Genomic DNA, 20,471 nt, shown 5'->3' on the forward strand with positions numbered 1-20,471 from the left:
AGTCTGGGGTCTAGGACCACGTTAAAGTCTCCTCCTATCAACGTGGTTCCCTGGGGGAGTCTCGCTATTACCTGGCGGAGTGAGAGTAAAAAGGCGTTGAGTCCTGCTGGGGGGGCATATACGCATACGAGATTTAGGGGTGAGCCGCGAAGCAGCCCCGAGACAACTACAAATCTGCCCTGCGGGTCAGGCAACGTATATGTGATCACCATAGGCAGCGAGCGGTGGAGCAGGATGGCCACACCTCTGGAGCCTCTGGAGAAGCCTGCGTGGTAAACTCGATGGAATCCTCCTCGTGCAAGCATAGGGCATTTGGTTCCCAGAAGGTGGGTTTCTTGCAGTAGGACCACTGAGGGGGAGTACCTACGGAGAGTATTGATTACTGCGGATCTCTTGATCTTATCTAATAGACTGTTCACATTCCAGGAGATGATTTGTGTCAAGGAGGACCCTGCGTGGACTGTGCGGGAGTCTTACGTTGTCGGGTGTATGCCAGCGGACACAGGAATGACCATTCTAACTGTAACAGTGCACTACTAAAGTTGTGAAAACCAGTCAACAAACTGTAGCTATCTATTCCCAACTCAAACTTCTTACCCCCCAACCACCCCCCACCCCATACTCCCTCCCTGGAAGCATCTGTCGCCCTAGTCCCCAACCTGAACAAAACAGCCAATGAGGCTGTCATAGGAGTGGAGTGATGGACCCCTCCATTTAGTCGGATCTCTTACAATTGTTCACAAGAAGTCAGGCCAGATTTGGCAAACCTCAGAGAGGGGAGGAGTCGGATCACCGGAGGAGCCCCTCGAAGGGGGGGCCCCACGGGGCTACCCGGACCCTCTGGTTCTTCCCGGCACTTCCATCGGAGCTTCGCGCGCCATCTCAACCGAGCACCGGAGATAGGCTCAAGCGGTCATCGTCTCCAGCCCGCGCCCGGTCCCGTGACTCCAGGGGCTCGCCGGGTGTTCCTTCCCCTCGGGGGTCGGGCCCCCCAGCCGCTCCTTCTTTCACGGAGGCGTCTAGGTCATTTTTCCTTCCCTTCCGGGATCTAGTACGTTTACGGCTCCTCCGGGGCCCCCCGGTAGGCAGAGGATCGTCGTGGGAGGATACCCGCTCTCGTGTTGTAAGTCTCTTGCGGGCCCCTAATCCCTCCTCAGTGAGCCAGTCCCATGCCTCCTCCGGGGATTCGAAGAAGTGTGCCTTGCCCGCCATGATGACTTTGAGTTTCGCAGGGAATAAGAGCATGTATGAAAGTTGCATGGCTCTAAGTTTTTGTTTAACCTGTTCGCATGAGCGCCGACGGATCTGGACCTCCCGGGTGTAGTCTGGGAATATAAAAATTCTGTGATTTTCCCATTGAAGATCCCCCGAGCGTCTTGCTTCTTTGAGGGTGTTGTCCCGATCTCTGAAGTTGAGGATGCGTGCAATCATCGGGCGCCGGGGGGCGCCCGGTGGGGGACGCGGGGCCAGGGCTCTATGGGCGCGCTCCACCGCAAACCAGGGCGAAAGAGTTTGGTCTGGCATCCAGGTCCTAATCCAATGCTCCAAGAAGTCTGAAGCTTTATCTCCTTCTACTCCCTCAGGAAATCCGACAAGGCGTAGGTTGTTACGTCGCGATCGATTTTCTGCATCCTCCGTGCAGCGGTGTAGCTCGGATGTTCGTGTTTGTAGCTGGGCCACTTTGGTTCGAAGATCAGCTAATTCGTCTTCGGTTTGGGAAACTCGGCTCTCTACTTCAGTGATTCGACTCACCGCATCTCTGAGGTCTTGCCTGATGAGGCCCACATCCTCACGCACTTCCCCAATTTTGGTCTCCACGGCTGACTGCGATGATTGAATGGCTTGGAGAATAGCACTTACTCCATCTAGTGCTGGGCCTCCAGTGGCTGTCTCCCCTTCTCCCTTAGGGCCTGCTGGTGTTGTAAATTGGTCGATCTTTTGCTGCTGGGAGGGAGGGGGTTGTTTGTTCGTTCTGTCTTTCCCCATTTTGTCTCAGGGGGTTGGAGGCGGCCTCTCCGGCTTTTACCGCTGCCTCGTCTAGGTTCTGCACCCTTAGCGCATTCACAGGGGGTAGTCTCGGAGGGAGTTTGCGGGAATGATATTCTTTAGGTCATACGTGTGGTCTTCATCTCAGTTTCCTTCCCGGCTTCCTGCAGTCGTTAGCCCACTAACTCAGAACATGGAGTTTCTCTTAATTCTCCCTATGGTTGCTCCTGTCCCTCATCGGCCTGTCGCTTTGGCCAGGTTGGCTGGTGTATTAACGATAAGCTCAAGTATTCAGAGGAGTAATTCCCCAGCATTTAGCATTGACGTTCATGGGGTCCTTGCTTATTAAAATTTTGTGTGTGGTCTCTTTGACAGAGGGGGGACTGGAATCATCGCCTTGCCTACTGTTCCACCTGGGCCCGTCAATGATTTGTTTTGCTCAGTGGCCTCTCTTCCTGGGGGGGGGAGCTCCCTCAGCGCCGGGTCCCCGGGCCCGCCGGTCCACCGGGGGGGGCGCCGCCCGTTTCACCCCAAGCGCCTGCTCGCCTCCGCCGCAGTTCAAGCGAGGGAATCGCCACTGGAGCGGTGCGCTTCTCTCCCAGGCCCACGCCTACCTGACTCACGGGGCGTGGGGCGCCGGGAGGTTCCCGCTCGCCAGAGGTGTTGTTTTCGAGCCTGGGGGGCTCGGACGTCAGAGCCTGGCCCAGGCAGTCCTCACGGCATTTGTAGCTGCCCGGTTCACGGTGCTCCTCCACGTGGGGGGCTCAGTCCCGGCCCCAGCGCCCTCCGAGCCACACGCAGCGGCTCCGCCCGCGGCGGCCGCGCCGGCAAGCCAGTCCTCAGCCTCGGGCCCGGCAGGGCGCCGCGAGCCGATCCGCCATCTTGGTTTTCACTTTGTCTCTGTCGCTCCGGTCGCGTTCAGCGCCCGCGGCTCGGAGCGCACCGCCGCCGGCCCCAGAGGGTTGCCGAGAGTTCCGGAGCCCGTGGGAGCACCCAGGGTGATTTTTAGGGTGTTGTGGCAGTCGCTTCTTGAGGCGGATGACGGAGGGGTCCAGAGCACTCTCGGAGTGCGACCGCCATCTTGACGCCCAAAGCCACGCCCCCCCAGAACACCGGTTCTCATCTTAAAAAACGGCCTGTAGAATTTGGGGACCACAGTCTACGAATCATGCTCGAATTCTGTTGCATATTAGTTTTGTCTTATTTATTTTGTTATTCACATTGCCGTTTCTTTTTTTTTGTGCCAGGAGCAGCACTTTGCCTCTGCCTTTTATTTTTATTTTCAGTTAAAACGTTTGTCTTTTTCTCCCTTGCCCACATCCGGTACCTACTGCTAAGAGTGGTGGGATTCGTGAACGGATCTGCCACCACATCATAGTAGCAACATACTTGTAGCACTGTAGTATAACCAGTCACAGCTTGCCGGAGGGAGAAGGGGCGGGTGGTGTGAAGGGGGAGGGGCAGTGAAGGGGTTAGGGGTGGGCGGGTTGGGGAAAAGGGCAGAGCATGACCAAAAAACAAAAAACAAAAATACATATTTTTTTAAAGCACCTGTTTTGCCACGCCCCACCACCTCAAAACTGCTCCTCATCTGCAGGGACAGGCTCAGGCTTCCAGCTTGCCCTGCGTCCAGTCCTACCGCTGCTTTCATGCTGCTGGCAGCCTGAAAGCAGTGGTAGAATTGGACAGAGCACCCTGGCTGGGCTCTCTGAGGCAGGGTGGGAGCATCTGCCTGCTCTCTCTAATCCGGCACTGCGTTACCAGGTTTGACAGAGCCTACTGCGCATGTTTATTTGGCCGACCTGAGACGGCCGGCCAAACATACATGCACACTCCCCCTCTGTCCATGTCACACCCGTGACCCTGCTAGTTTATTATGTTTTTACTGTAAAAGTTTTGCAGCTGCTGCTCAGGCGAGGTTGACACTCCTCCACCATAGCGGAGGAGCCACCCCTCAGTAGAAATGTAAATTAATAGCACTAAGGACCCATGTGTACAAGAGCATTTTTCCATTTAGAAATGGCCTGATATGCAGAATTGGGTCATTACTGACTGCAAAAATGCTTTTCTGTAGGTACAGAGAACAAATTGCAATTTGATAACATCACCAAATTGCAATTTGTGTTTAGCAATTCAGTATTTGGAAGGGGCATGTTTTGGGCGTCCCTTCCTAATACCAAATTGCAGTTGTATGTATGAATGTTTCATGACCAAATAACAGTTGCAAAACATACATTTTTACCAACACCTCAAGGGTGGTGGTAATCTTTCGCAAATGTGAAGGGGTCCCCATGGGACCCCTTCGTCTTTGTGAATGTTGAAACAAATATTTTTTAAGAATAGGCAGTCATCCAAGAGCCCACTGCCTGGTCTTTAAAAAAATGAAACTTCAAAGTTAATTGTTTTTCATTTTAAAACTCCCTTTAAAAAAATGTTTATTTTATTAAAAAGCAATCACAGGCATGGTGGTCTGCTGACCCCGTCAGGCCACCATCCCTATGACGGCTATGATTCCTAATGGGTCACAAATTGCGAGCTACCTCATTAATATTAACAAGGTTGGTGGGTTTCATGCATTAGGAATTTCGATTTCCTAGTTGCGATTCACAAAAAACTCACAGTTAGGAAATCGCAGTCCCTAAAATTTGTACATATGGTCTGTAGTTCTCATCTCTAATGCTTACTGTAGACTGCAGCTGCCAACATTTTTCATCTTCAAAGATGCCCATGGAAAGTCTTTTATTTGAGTAGCAAATGATGTCTTAATTCAGACCGTGAATATTACCCTTATGTTTTCACTTGGTTTCTGATTTTCTGTTCAGTTGTATTGTCTTTGGCAGTTAAGTGGAATGTCCTTGAACTGCCCCTGATGGGACATTTGTTCCCAGGCCTCTGCTATCTTTGTTACTTCGGTGTGCTAGGCCAAACGATAGTAAAGGACTCACCCTTTTCTGAACATTATCTTACGATATGTTTGCAGATCATTGCACTCTTTAACAGCAATATTGCATGAAAAATGTACCCTTTCATGACTTGGAAAAAGACTGGCAGTGTGCCTTCCCCTGGCCCACACAAAACAAATCGTTGTGAACAGCTGAGTTGGCTTCCCAGTAAGTTAGAAAGACTGCAAATATGTTTTGTTAACTGGTCATACTTTCTACTAAATCCTGACAAAAGTGGCAACTTCACTGGTCTGCAGTGCAGTAACTTAATTATATACAACTTGCATCAATGACCTTTAAAAAAGTTTGTTTTTTAGGTCTCACCTACTAGACGGTGCATGCTCTGTCTGTTGCAAGCTGTATCGTCAGCGTACAGTGAGCGTAGACCAGCCTTCTCCAACCAGTAGCTCAAGAGCTACTGGTAGTTCTGCAGCTACCTGTAAGTAGCTCTCCTGTGTGTAGCCCAGCCTACTAAATTAGAAGCTTTTGCTTGACTGAATATATGTATACCAAAATTGAAAAATGTGTATCAGTGTCGGAAATGTGTGTATTTTCAGGATGTATAAGCTGGTGTTTGAAATCTATTTAAAGCTGATATTTGATAAAGTGTGTGTTGTTAGGGAAGTTTATTACTGATATTCCTACCTTGGTGCCAGACGCATTTAACCTGTGGCCGTTACGTATTACCTGTGTAAAGGCATTTCAAATTGAAAAAGCCCTTCTTGTTTTTTTACATTACTGCTGGCAGTCCTGTCTGATGCACTCAGGTGATTACTGCAAGTAATTTTACATAGGGTAGCAACTAGCATAATCTTCCCTGATGTGATCACTGTTACAGCACTAATGATGTTAGTAGTTTGGGATGATTTTTATTGAACATAAGTAGCTCCTATTACAGAAAAGTTGGAGACCCCTTGCGTAGAGCCACCTATTCCTTACCATTGGTTGCCTTTATTGTCAGTGTTATTTGCTTACTTCTTATTCATTAGCTTGCGTGGGCTTTATTTCCATTTCTTGTGCTGTTCCACTGCTTGCTTTTTAAGCACCACTTTTTTATTTTTGAATAAGCAGTCCATAGGAGTGCATTTGTTTTCCTTCTTCTCCTTTGGCTAATTCGGTCCCCCCCAAACTCCGTTTTGCCCTTTGTTGCCCACGTGCTTTTCCCCTTCTTCCCTCCATGATGCTCTAGACTGCATGTGCTTCTCCCCCGTTGCTTTCTCATCCTTGGGCCTCTCCCACTTCCAGCTCCACGGTGCTCTTATCTCTTGCCCATTAGCTTTTCTCCCCTCCCTGAGCTCCATGTTACTTTCTCTCCATGTGGATTGCTTCCCACACTTGCATCCTCCATGTTGCTTCCCCATGCGCCCTACATGTTGCTTCCGTTATCCCAGTTTTGCTTCTGTCTCTGTTGTTTCCACCATCCCTCGTTGTTTTCCTCACCATCCACTGTGAAAAAAAATAGGAAACACTTTTGTGCATTTTTTTTATTTATTTGCTAATCCAACTCGAATCGGGGAAGGGAAAAAAGTGCACGTCATTTTGTATGTGTTTTGCACGCATGGTGCATGCTCGTACAGATGTGGTTGGATGCGTCATAGCCATATTTCTTATTATTTAGCAATGCCAAACAGTATCGAGGATGTTGTACAGCATGGCTAAAATCCGTTGACAAAGCCAATAAGTTCCAAAGTCGAGACCTTTTGGCTTTTCCAGTGCTTGTTATTTTTCTGACTCCTCAATATTACATGATACATTTTCGGTATGGCTTGACAGCTAAGCAATTTGTTTGGCCTCGTGTTACCAAGTCTTTAAAATATACACAGAGTGGACTTTGACTCCTCACAAACAATGGTTTCACCTCATGGCACAGGCTGTTTGATGCATCATTTTGCTTCCTACGGCGTGTATGCCTTCCAGTAGATGAGGGGCTATTATATATTTCAAAACTACATAGATTCATCAAGCATTTTCTATCTCTTAGATAAATTGCATACAGAAATTTATTATTTTCGTTTTGTTTTTCACCGAAGCAGGCTTTTTTCAATGTTTTAGTTTGGCCTAATATGCCTGTTAGACCTATTGGCTTTGAGATTGATTGCTTCTGTACTAGGATTGTGTTTCTACTGCGTATTTCAGACTTCAAACTCTCCAGTATACATTGTTGTGGTGGGCCCCGCCTTTCTCAGTGTTGTTCTCATGAACTGATATTTTTATTTAATTGAGGAAATCAAGATACGTTTTTTCTACTGACAAGGCATATATAACAAACAACAGATGTGTGTTTGTTGGCATATCTCTTTGTTAATCAGGTGCTTCCAATCTTCTTGCCCTGTATGTGAGTTTAATGGCAAGTCCTGTTTGCAACGTGTTTGCGACCTGTGATGTCCTCACCAGGGTCTGCTTGGTATCTTGATGACATCACCGACATTAGAATGTATATCTGTTGACTGACCGAAAAGAGGCATGGGTTCTTCTGGTGCCCTCTTCCGTGTATTTTGGGGAAAGAACTCCTTGTTGGGAATTTTCTGTTTTTTAATCAGGGGTGTTCACAACAGTGCCAGTAGGGCTGGATCCAAATAAGATTTTCTGCATATTCACCTAAATACATTTACATTCAGCTAATTGAAATGGAAATCCTGGTTATCTAGAAAACCCGACACAGATCTGGCTCTCTTGCCTTTCTGCTGGATACACATTCGAACAAGCATTGGCAAAGCCAATAGGTCTCGCCTACAACCGAGCTATTAGTTTTGACAGTCAGGTGGGTAATGGGGAGTAGGTGGTTAATGTGACAGTTAAAAAAAATTGTTACGAAGTGCCCAGCGCCATCTGCTTCATAGCATTTACTTCTTTCAGTGGGAGGAAGGAAAGAAACACAGAGAGGAAGGGCTTTTTTAAGGGGGAGAAGCAACAGGGATGTGAGAGTGGGTGGAAGAGGGGAGAAAAAGAAGGATGGGGGTGGGTGGGGAAAGGTAAAAAAAAGTGCTATGATGTGGCTAACTTGGACCATGTCATAACGCTTTTAAAAAAAGAAACAGTACCTGAATCGCAGCGGATGGCCAGCAGAGTAGGGTAACCAGAATTTTGAAGCCAAAACACTGGGACGTTTCACAAAAACAGAAGAAGGACTACAATTTTACTTCAACTGAGTGCACAGAATGACAGCGCTCATCAGTGTAGACTTACAGAAGAGGCACTAAGAACATTGAGAACATAAATAAAATGCAATTTTTTATATCAGTATAATGCCTGTTAATTAAATTGCTTGCTTATAACAGATGCTAACTACACCTGCTTTGGAAAACAAAAAAAAGGACCTTCCGCTGTTTTCAATCGACCTGCTCTAAAAACCGGGAAATTAGCTAAATTTACCAAAATCTGCAAGGACAGCTGGTGAAAACCAGGACTGTCCCGGCAAATCGGGACACCTGGTAACCCTACAGCAGAGGGACACTAATTACATGTAATTAATCTGTACATGGTCCATGTGCCCCCAAAAGCATAGGAAGAGACCCATGGCAACTGCTGCCCAATTAGAAGGCAGCAAAGAAGAGTGACAACACTGCAAACCAATGGTAAGTATTGGGCATGTTCCAAGCCTATTATAGAACAGAAGATTCTCACACGTGAGAGCGCATGCTCACACAGGTAAGACTTAAAAATTTTGCCATGGACATTCTATCCATTCTGCCAAAAGACACAACCAATCTTAAAAGAATGTCTCTCCTCCACCAATACGTAGCATGCTAATTTCACAAACCTTAAATGTTTCTTCCAACTCACTGTTCTAACAAAGCATTTTTTCCTCAAATTGGACGGATGGCCAGGGATGATTGTCTGAGTATTTTTGTGTTTGCTATATTCTTTTGAGATTCAGCTTTTTAATTTCATTTTAAATATGGAAAAAGTAAAACTTTGAATAACAGCAGCAACTGTAAGAGGGCCTTGGTAGTTAGAAATGAAGCGGGTCTTGCTCAGCAGGGAATGTTTATGTATATTTTAATGAATCGGCCTGGTTGAATATAAGCAGACATTTCCTGCTTGTCCAAACCAAAATGAGGGGTTCTGGAGCAATGTGTTTTCCGAGATCTGGGTGGTTCATGTCTATTACAGATTGCAAAATACATATATTTATTTGTTATTTAATTTACAAATAGGCCCGAGGCATCATACTGTCAGCCGTTTTTCTGAAAAAGGGCGGGTGTACTTCTCTTTCCATCCTGCACACTTGGGTCTGGCACGCGCTTGTACTTGGCTGGAAACAGACCTGTACTGAAAAGGCTCATTGACTTCTTTTACTAGGGCGACAGTAATGGAGATCATTTCTCATGTCTTCATTGTCCTCTTATTACAAGCTTTCAGTGGTCTGCCATAATGCCCCCAAGCGACCTAAACGCCATCTATTTTGTCTATGTGACTGGAAAAATAGACTTCTTGTGTTGGGGGGGGGGGGGCAGTGGGGCAGAGTTAATAGCGCATGGTGCAAATGGAATTCAGCGTACATGCTCATCGGTTCACTCCAAACCATTATTGATCACCTAAGTAAGCTGGCAATCCTTCCCTTTCAGAACTTTGCCGAGAGCACCATGAACGAGCTGCTGGGCTGGTATGGCTACGATAAGGTGGAACTGAAGGACGGAGAAGATATCGAAATCAGGAACTACCCAGCCGACGGGGAGAGCAGACAGCATATTTCTGTCCTCAAAGGTAATGGGATTTAACGTTCCTTTGTCTACGCAGAGGCAAAAGTGCACTCTTCAGGAGTTATGGCTGACATGTGGAAAAGGTCTCCTTCAGTGACTTTGTGGAGGGCTTTAAATTAGCATATTTGACAACCAAACGCGTCCCAAGATACACAAAGAGAATCCGTCTTGGGAGGGTTGAAGCTACGTGACCATTCTTGAAACTGAACAGCTTTACTTTCCAGGTCAGGGATTTGCTTGAATAGAGGTGCCTAGAACTGTGCCAGTCACATCACCCATTTTTTTTACTTCAAAAGTGTCCCCTAGTCTCCTCGTCCGTATAGCGCCCTAATTGTGCATGTTATTTAGGCCTTCCCACTACTCTCATATAGAGCACATCTGAATTGTCATGTAGAATAGGGAGATGAGGAAGAATAAATTCTTATGTGAACAGTTCTGATGTCTGTCCACTATTCTGGAAGGCGTGATTTGATATAAAAAACAGTGTGTAATTTCATCAGTGTCCCTCGTGTCTCACTCTGTGAATTTCCCTCCCTGTCCCTCCTTTCCCTGTACACTCCTTGTTGTCTCCACCACTTACAGGTAGCTCCTGCCTGCTTATCTCACTTCATCTGTGTTTATCATTCTCCAAGTCACCATTATCTTTGATCTCTCTACCGACCCTCCCTCCATTGCCTTTACCTCCTCATGTTCCTCCTCTCCTCACCCTCTAGTACTTTGGCTGTCTACTTGTTTCTCCTTACTTGCCCTGCTCTTACATTCCAACTGTTTGCTCCTTCCTTCTCTTTTTCCGGACAGCTTCTTATAAGTGCAGGTGGAAAAGGAATCTCGGCTATCCGGAAGGCTTTCTTGCCTTCAACGTCAAGGCCTCTGGAGATATTCAGTTCTAGGCATTAACAGCTCATCCCATCCCGCCAAGGTGTTTGCATTGCATGCTGAATTCTGTAATAGTGTTCATCCCATTATAAAGCTAGGCCTACAAGTCCCAGAATGCAACGAAAAATCCTGGTCTGGACGAAGTATGAAACTGGTAAAGTAGGGGGCTCTTCTTTTCGTTTCTGTGTTCAGACAAGGCCATATGCAAAGGGGGCCGCCATTATAGTCTTTCTCTGTCATAGAAATGAAAGAAGAACTGCAAAGAAGGATACCTTGTCAACCAACCTTTATTGGAAAAGAAACAGAAAAGAACAGTGTTAAAGGCAAGGGTGCCTTTAATGAAGCCCACATTTACATTCTTGCCTGGCTTTAATTTGCCTACGTTGCTTGCATTAGCATATTAAAAGATACACTGCTGACTTTGCCGTTGCTTGTTTATACATTTCTTGCTGAGTAGAATAGTAGACAGTTCACATATTTTTATAGGAGAGTGGCTTAACTAAATTTCATTGAGCTGAATTGTAATCTTAGCTATCATCTTAACTTCACGAGTTAGCACATTTATCTGTTAACCTATGTGAAAACTTATTTGGAATCTGAAGCCTAGACGGTCCTATTTGGGACGCTTTTGATTAATTAGCAGGATATATTGTATTCTATTCCTAATTTAGTCCTATTTGCCCTGATGCTGGGCAGTTACAAAACTGGCTATCACATGTGCTCTAAGGAAGGACAATTCAGCCTCAAGTTTTTGGAAGGGGGTGGTGGTTGCCATCATCAGGCGGACTGCCTAATGCACATTGAGTGCTATTTTTAGTCAGGCTGGCTTTTTAACAGTACATAAACTGAACTCTAACTTCTTCACTTCTGGATCTTATATACTGTATTTTAGTTAGCCGCTATCCAGGCTTGTCCCATCAATGACTGTATAAAAGGTTAATAAATTAGGAGGCCTCTCCAGCACTGATCTTTCATTTGTGCTACATGGTAATAGTATAGCAAGGTGTGCTCTCCATTTTTTTGCACGTCCTTTGGGTAGTTCTAACCTGTGCTGGTCCCACAGCAAAGATCTACTATAGGCAATGTGGTGATAGTGTCCTGCCATGACTTCTGCCACGGGATACATGTGGGGCTCCCCACAAAACTCTTAAACATGAACTAAAAACTTAACCTTCCACCAATGTTTGATATGTGGCGCACAGACCACATCAGTGCAGCAAGGACAACTCTGTACTGGCTTCTGATCATAGAATGTACAGAATGGATCCCACTCTGCCTGCCCTGCAAGTCATTACACTGTTTCACCACAAGTGTCTCTCCTGAATGCTATCATACCAGCTGACAAGATGCCTAAGTCAGCCGCCACTCAGAATCTCCTGTTCTTCACAAATTAAAGTACAGGCATCAAGGGAGAGGTTATTTGCACATGTTACACTCCATATTCTGAACAGCCCTTGTGCTACTCATCACCTTGAATCCGATCACCCGAAGTTCAAAAGAGTGCCAAAAGTGTACCTGTTTTGCTCTGATGACAAATACATGGTCTCCTGGATGCCTATCTTATGTTTTTCCTGGTTGTCCTCCACCTTTTGCTCCAATTTTGATCATGAATGGCATCCCTTCCAATATCCATATATGACCTGACATTTGTGATTGTACACGAGCTAGATTTGTCTACTCAATGATTATGTACATTAATCATAAAACTCTGAGGTATCCCTGAGATTTTGCTCCATTATTCCAGAACGCTAAAACCGTAAACAACTTACAAATCCACTAGACCAATTAGAACACTTGTGGGTTAGTTTAGACTGAACAAGCTGTCCAACCCCTTTCAAAGTTACCAAAAGGATTCTCCTATGATGACAGGACTGAAAGGATTCTCCTATGATGACAGGACTGAGTAAACAAATATAAATACAATTCAACTACAATAAAAAAATAAGAGACGACATTTATTGACCAATTAAAATAATTTAATAGGGAAAATCAAGCAGCAGTGAAAAATGTATGCCTGTTTTATGAATTAGACAGGAAGTATGGAAGGCTTGTCAAAATATTAAAGAACTTGTAAAAGTTATCAGGTATTCAAATGTGCATAAACCTCAGATGTTCAAAATGTTCTCAAAAGTTCTAGATCATCCAGTGAGATTTTCTTGGTTTCCTGTGCATATGTCTCTGCTGGCTGATCTAGGAAAAGCTAAAACATGAGAGCACTAACATGTGCAATCATTTGCATTAAACTGTCAAATAATCCAGAGTGGAAATGACATTGCATTTTTACTGTTAACACCCAAGCAATTCAAGCGGTTATGTATTTCACCATGTGATCGAAGTCCTACTGCTGAAGCTGCACAGCTAATTCTTCAGGAGGAAGTCTTTGTAGTAGGAATGGAGATACTTGGCTAATCATTGATTGGCTTGATCCTAAAACAAATCCTTCAGATTATTTCTTGTTGTCATGCTTCAGAATCCTCAGAAAATTCTCTTGTGGTGAAAAACAAGCAGAAAATGCTTTGCATTACGTACGTTGAAGTTGTTCCCCGGTAGCAGATGGATGACCTAGAATAGATCTCTGAGCACCTCAAGTCACTGCTGGAATTAACTGTCTTGCGGGCCATGATTTGCCATGTTTCAAGTTATTGTCAGAAATTGGTGCAAAGCCTAGGACCCTAAAGCTGCTGTGGTTCACCTGTTTGGGTGAGTAGCAAGACTCCCTGGATGATTTTTCATGAGAAGCCCAGCTTCGTATTTCTATAATTTGAGCAAGACAATAGCTCAACTTCTTCATTAGACCATCATATGGCAGAAGTCCATCTTCCTTGAATCGGACATCAGTGTTTACAATTTTTTCAAGAATGGTTCCTTAAAAAGCAGAGTTAAGTCTTTTCCTGAGTCCTTGGAGAGACCGTGGTTAATGAACAGAATCTGTGCTGAGTTTAATCATTTACTGAGCCAGAAAGCCTAAGTTGTGTTATCCATTATAGAGTGGCAAGCTCTATATTCAATTGGAAGAAAGCCAAAGGAAGGGGTTGTCAATTGGAGAAAGTCTTTAGTGAAGGGAAAGATTGGTATTGGTAAATCACACAAAAACACACCTCTCATTGATATTCTTTGGACACACTGCCAGCCATCTTCAATTTGCAAGAAACACTGCTATATTGCATAGCTTCAGGTCCCATGGAGGGTCTTAATGCAGTCAACCACACATCCGGAGACTTTACCTAGACCCATTGGAGTTGAGGAGCGTCACCCCACTTAAATGTCCCCCAAAGCCCAGGAGATGAGAAATAAAAGGGTAATTCATTACCCCTTTATTTTTCATCATCCGGTCCTGAACTGAGTGTCAGGATGAGTTGGGGCCTACTGAGTGGCAGCAGGGAGGAAGGAGGAGTTGGGCATAGGGCTCCATGTGTACTGTTTAAAGTACGCATGTCTCTTTGGCCGGCCATCTTGCGCTGGCCAGCCTGACATGCGCACTTTAGGCCTCTCAATCCAGCTGTCAGAAGACAGCTGGGTGGAGAGCAAGTGCAGACCTCCAGTGCTCTGGGGAGTGCATAGAGAGGCCGCTCCCTCAAATCACAGTGCGGCTCACATGCTGGTTTATGGCATGTAAGCAGAGCCAGGATTGGTCAAGGGAGTTTGCTTTGGCCCGCACTCTACACTTCAGTCTCAGCAGAAGACGTCTGGCCGGAGGATGACTTGCGATTTAAGTGTTTTATTTATTTATTTTATTTGCGGGCACGTATCCACCCATTTGACTGCCAGCCCCACTCCTCTGTAGATGCCAGCCGTCACTGTGTGACAGAGGAATCCAAAAGCATACAGTGCCCCTACTGCAACTCTTACAGTGCAACGAGTTAAATTGCATTTTGACATATACCAGATATGGGCATAAGAATGACTTGCCCAGGGTGCAGGGCAGTCATTCTTATGAAGGTCGAAAACCAAATAAAAAGTGAAAAACATAAGGCAGATTCAGTTGTCAAACTATACATTCATGCTTCATATGCATAAACTAAGTATTTTTAGAATATTTTTCTCTGGCCTGTTAGTCCTTAATCTCAGGGTGTTTTGGAAATGGTTCTATAGTTTTCCATTTCTGTATTTTATAAGATGGAGGGTTAGGGTTGTTTTAGGAAATTTGTCTGTATATTCATCCTTTTGAAGTTCTTGTTGGAATGGTCGGATATTGATTTTTCCCGCTGTCATGTAGATTAGCATGCAAATGCATATAGTTTTTAGTAAGGATTATGACTGTTTTGAAAGTCAGTTGTCATTCTAGTTATAGCTAGCAAGACTTTTTAAACTGTAAGCTATTAGGTAAAATGGGAAACTCTACAATTTGTTTTGTTTATTCAACATTGTTTTTTGTGGAATATTGATTACTTGCTTTTTTAGTAGGCAGACGTTTAGTATGTTTCAGACCAGTAGGGTGTTCAGTGCCTCTTTGTACAGCAGTTGAACATTTTACCACTCAGGTTCTTATTAGGACTGGCTCATATATTCAGTTGGAACTAGTAATAGAGAGTTTCTGGGCACAATACAGTTATGATTACAGTGGAACCACTGCTGAAAGTAATTTCACCTGATTTAAGCAGGTATACTAGGGAACAACATGCAGAATTCAACACATTACCTCAAATGTTCTCATGTTATTAAACAAACTGCCAGTGATTACAGGCCATTCGTAATGAGGTCCTTTGTGTAATGTAGAAAACATTTGGTGATTGTAAGTTTTGAATACACCATAAGAATTTATGTTTTGTCATTGTTCAGGCTGAGACATTTTGCCTTTTGATGGTGAGATATGGTAATTCAATATGTTTGAGTTTTATGTTATGCTAGGCATAATCTTGAAATATAGCGGTGTGTACATTGTGTATGTGTTAAAATCCATGCTGATTGTCTGAAAGGTTTTGCACGTGTTAAACAACATGGAGATTCTGGTGGGGCTATGTATGTCTTGATCATAAAGGGGAATAATTCATTATTGTTTTAGTTTCCTGGATATGCTTACCAATATGTAGTTCGTCAGGCCTTTCATATGGAGATACCTTTATATTCCTTCTGTACCCCTAAGGGGCAGAAGTCACCTGAGCAGTGTTCTAAATTCATACCTTTGAAAACTTTAGTTGTTTCCATTGAGTTGGGATATGGGAAGTAATGTCAATATTTAGATTGTCATAGATCGAGGACCAAGAGATGGAATTGTTTACTTTCTGCTAAGGCAAGTGGCAGCTAGGTGGTTTACAACTGGCTAAAGAAGAGGTTGTGTCTTTTGGATTACTTCTAAGTTGGATGCAGTATTGTTTTGGGTTAGTATCCCTTTTGTGTGTTGGGGGCATCATTCACTTGATTAAGGTATATTATTTGTTAAATGATCTACTGAAGACAAGGCAAGTTTTTGGAGCAGTTCCTTCGGGTAAGGAGAGAGGTGGTATGTGGTAGTCTTTAAGTAAACAAATGATCAAGAAAACTGAAGAACTCTACAATTGCCAATGATTACGTTGTGCATGCTAAGTAAGTTTTACATTTCAATTTGAATGACACATATGTTGTAATTCCCATTTTATGAATGAGCCAAAAACCAAGGTAAAAAATCTTTTGCTTTCAAAGGAGTCATAACAGACTGTAAGTTTTATGCAGGAGACACGCTTCAAAATGCTGTTACAAATGTAGTATCAAGGTCTTATTGAATGTGAACAGTAGGTATGTTAGCTCGTTCACTCAATAGGCTTTGGTTTTTAGATTAACAGCTAAGACTCCTCTTTATCAATAGACTGGGCCTGGAGTGAGCATTTTGAATCTGCATGTTGCATATGTCCATGGTGGTCAGTGAGGATTCAGATGCCCAGTATGTGGGGTGGTCAGGGGGGTGTCTGTAATGTATGCTTGTACCACCCTGATACACCCTGTAAGAATCATTTGAGATTTTGTAATATATTATAAGGCCCAGTGATTCTCTTTTAAATGTATTATTCCGAGATTGGGAATATATCTTTATCTGTATAGCATTTCTATTCTTTTGTTATTGTTTTAATAACTACAACAAATAAAGTTTATGTTTTCATTTGTTTACTTGCTGTGGGAGTAGTACTGTCACTCTTACCGCTGGGATTTTGCCCCTGCACTCCATCCTATGTAATGGCTTAGACAACCTGTAAACCTCAGTGCAACATTTCCTCATACCGGAAGTGTTATGGGAGCGCCTGCATCAACGAATTTTAGGGTCAAGTTAACATTACTGACTAAAATAATATAATTGAGTTCCTTCTAACATAAAATATGTATGTCTTACTGTTAGAAATTGGATCTATAGTTGGCAGTAGTTTGCATCCTGTCCAAGTAGGGACCCTTACTCTAGTCAGGTTAAGGGAACCACACAGTTAAAATAATCCTTGCTGACCTCCTTTGTAGATTAGCACAAGCAGTCAGGCTTATCTCAGAGGCAATGTGTGAAGGATTTGTACACACACACACGCACACAGTAACACTGTGAAAACACTACAGAAGTGCTCCAGTTTAGAAAAATAGCCAGTATTTATCTGAGTTAAACAAGACCCAAATGACAAAATGCAACACACACAAGTAAAGATAATTTTTTTTAAAGATTAAATCTTAGTATAGCACTTAGACACCCTGGGGCTGTCACGACTTCTTGGCAGACTCCTTCCCAAGAGGCCAACACAACGCGTGAGGGAGTGCAGGCTGGTCACAGAGTCGCACGGGTCAAAGGTACCAAATCTTAGAAAACGAGTAAATAAAGATATTGCACAGAGTCGGTGAGGGAAGGCGTCGCTGGAGCCTGTACAGTGTCAATTTCTTCTTGCTATAGGGGAGGTGAGGCATTGGTTCCTTATTGCTAGAAAGGGGAGGTGAGGCTTCGGTTCCTTACGTTTGCAGGAGAGGTGATGCAGTGTGGGTGAAGAGGCGTTGGTTCCTTACGTTTCGGCAGGGGTTGATGAATCCAGCAGGCAAGATGTGAAGTGTCGACTTTGTGGTGTCTCGATCACACCACGGGGCCACAGTTGTTATGACAGAGTCGGAATTGGGTGTCACGGATGCCTGTGACATGGCACTCTGGACTCACGCTGTGGCGGGACTTCCGAGGCATTGTGGCAGCATCGGTCGTTGCACTCAGCAGGAGCATTCCTCCAGTGCAGGCAGCAGCATGGAGTCGGACAGCAGTGCTGGTTCCAAAGTCGCTCTGGAGTCGAGGTGCTTGTTTCTTCTTGGTTACACCAGAACTCACTCCCAAGGGCCCAGGAATTGGAGTTGGCACCACATGGCAAGTCAAGACTCTCAGCGAGAGAGCCTGGGTGCTGGCAGATGAAGTCTTTAAAGTCCCTGAAGGCAAGTTCAGGCCAAGCCCTTTGAAAACCTTTGGAAGCAGGATATAGAAAACAAAGTCCAGTCCTTTCACTCCCAGGACAGAAGTAGCAAGCAGCAGGCCAGAATGGTTAGACAAGAAAATGCCCACTTTCTGAAAGTGGCATGTTCATGCTTACAATTCAAAAACCGACTCCATCAAAAGCTGTATTTTTCAATTGTGATATTCAGAGACCCCAAACTCCATACCTCTATCTGCTCCCAAAGGAAAATTACACTTAAAAGATATTACAAGGCAATCCCCATGTTACCCGATGGAAGAGTTAGGTCTTCCAAAAGTGAAAACCGAAATTAGCAGTATTTCATTATTAGGACATGTAAAATACACCAGTACATGTCTTGCCTTTTAAATATCCTGTATCTTGCCCATGGGGCAACCTTGGCATACCCTAGGGGTAATTTACAGGTAATAAATGGGAAGGTTTGGGCCTGGCAATTGGTTGTACTTGCCAAGTGGATGTTAAAATTGCCCGCAGGCATGTTTGCAGAGCTACTCATGCGGGTGGCACAATCAGTACTGCAGGCTCACTAGTAGCATTTGATTTATAGGCCCTGGGCACACCTGGTGAACTATACTAGGGACTTACTAGTTCATCCATTATGCCAATCACGGAAAAAGTAATCAGCAGTATATTTTAGACAGAGAGCATATGTACATTAGCACTTGTTAGCAGTGGTAAAGTGCCCAGAGTCTTAAAGCCAACAAAAACAGGTAAGAAAAAACAGGGGAAGGAGGCAAAACATTTGGGGATAACACTGTAAAAAGGGCCAGGTCCAACACTTAATCTTGTGCGTATTATCAAGTTGCCTGAATATTTCATCTGGCAAGGGGATGCATCCAAAGTAAAAACTTAGAATATTTAATCTGACAAAGGTGTGCTTCCAGTATCCGTATGCATTCAAAGTAGAAACTTTATCTCATAAACATTTAACTTGATGAGACATCTTAAAACACTCTAACATGAGGATCACATGTTAAAATACCAGTGGAGACTCTTTACCTTCTTTATCACTTCATATTTATTTTTATAAACATGAGAGAAAGCTAATGTACATTCAGGGCTCAAGGATCCATTAGTATGACTTTCTAACAGAGTAGCCTGATGTTTTTGTGGTGCCAAAGTCTAATAATATTTTACAGTTGTTGTATCCTACATAAACTTGGCAGATGTTGAAGTGGGGTGATCAGCACATTGTGTTGTTAAATGATCTAGATTAGGTTCTTAACCTTTGGACTTCCGTGGACCCACACTGAATCTTTACTTGAATCTGGGATCCCCGCTGAGTAATTATTGGAAGCTGGAACCTCCATGCCTAAGAAGTTTCTATGATTTGAACCTTAAACCAGTACACAGAAATGCAAAACAAGTTACAACAAAGAGGTGCTTGAATATTGAAATAATTTGTTTAATTCACAATCAGATATAGATTTCACATTTCACTTTTGCTTCTTTATTTGTATATATTTTAATAATTTTAATGTATTAATGTTAATATTATTTAATTTTGTTGAACAGTTCTGGACCCCCTGACTAGGCTTTCCAGCCCCTGTGGTTCATCAGACCAGAAATTAGGAACCACTGATCTAGATTGCCTTTTTTTGCTGTCCCTCTTCTCTGCTTTTAGCTGCTCTTATTTGCCATTCCTTCCTGAATGGATTGTGAAGACCAATTGTTACATTAAATATTCTTCAGAAATTTGAGATGACTAAACATCACTCGCAACTTTTCCAACTTTCAGCTTAGCTTCTTGCTCCCACAAATCCAGACACTTCACTTTCCAATACTATTTCTGCTAATGACCTTTCCTCTTACTCCATTCTAGTGCCTATTTCTGTCTTGACAAACATGTCTAAAATCCTTGAATGGATTGTCCATAATCTTCTGTTGAAATATCCTTCCTTTCACAATTTTCTACCAAACCTGTAGCCTGGCTTTCAACCTGGCTGGTCCACTAAGGCTGATTTTCTTGCTTTGTCTAACTCTGTCCATCACACTCACCATAAATCATTTTCCTTTTTTATCTTGGCACTTTTGAACTGTTCTCCATTCTTCAAATATTCTGAGTCCTCATTCTTTCATGATTCTTTCCTGTCTTTATGGCTGCACCTTCCAATTGTCCTTGAAATGATTTATGACCTCATCTGTTGCACTGACATTTGGTGTATGGGTTGCCTTCTTTTTTCATATGCACTAAGTCTCTTACATCCTCTAAATGTTCTTTTTGTTTTCACACAAACTTCATGCAGATAACCATCAAATCTGTTTTAGTTTCCTACTTTTATTGACATAGCCAAACTAGTCTCTCTCTACTTGTCTGTGTGCTAATGATATTTGGATGGCTTCCAATTTCTTTCCTTCGTCTAAATCTAAGATTGAAATGTTCTTCTTTCTAGCTTCTGAGCTTTTTTCACTCCTTCTTTCATTTCTTTCCCTCTAGCAGATATCACTCCTTCCACTTCCACTAGCATTCTTGATATCTTCTTTGACTCGTTATTAGATTTTCGAAAGCAGATATCCTTGGTTACTTCCGGTTGCTTGCATTGGTTGTTTTCAATTGTATAACATCAAGA

General features: G+C 43.7%; 1 protein-coding gene across 6 annotated transcripts in view; it reads left to right on the forward strand.

The window, feature by feature from the left end:
• The window catches only part of SOBP (sine oculis binding protein homolog), a 368,137-nt gene that overhangs the window by 60,836 nt on the left and 286,830 nt on the right, over positions 1-20,471 (forward strand). For all 6 annotated transcript variants that reach the window (XM_069235440.1, XM_069235441.1, XM_069235442.1 and 3 more), the window contains exon 2: positions 9,497-9,635. In XM_069235440.1, coding sequence (XP_069091541.1) covers positions 9,497-9,635 — 139 coding nt within the window. The remainder of the gene's footprint in view (positions 1-9,496; positions 9,636-20,471) is intronic.

Source organism: Pleurodeles waltl, chromosome 5, assembly GCF_031143425.1.
Source record: "Pleurodeles waltl isolate 20211129_DDA chromosome 5, aPleWal1.hap1.20221129, whole genome shotgun sequence".
Lineage (NCBI taxonomy): Eukaryota > Metazoa > Chordata > Amphibia > Caudata > Salamandridae > Pleurodeles > Pleurodeles waltl.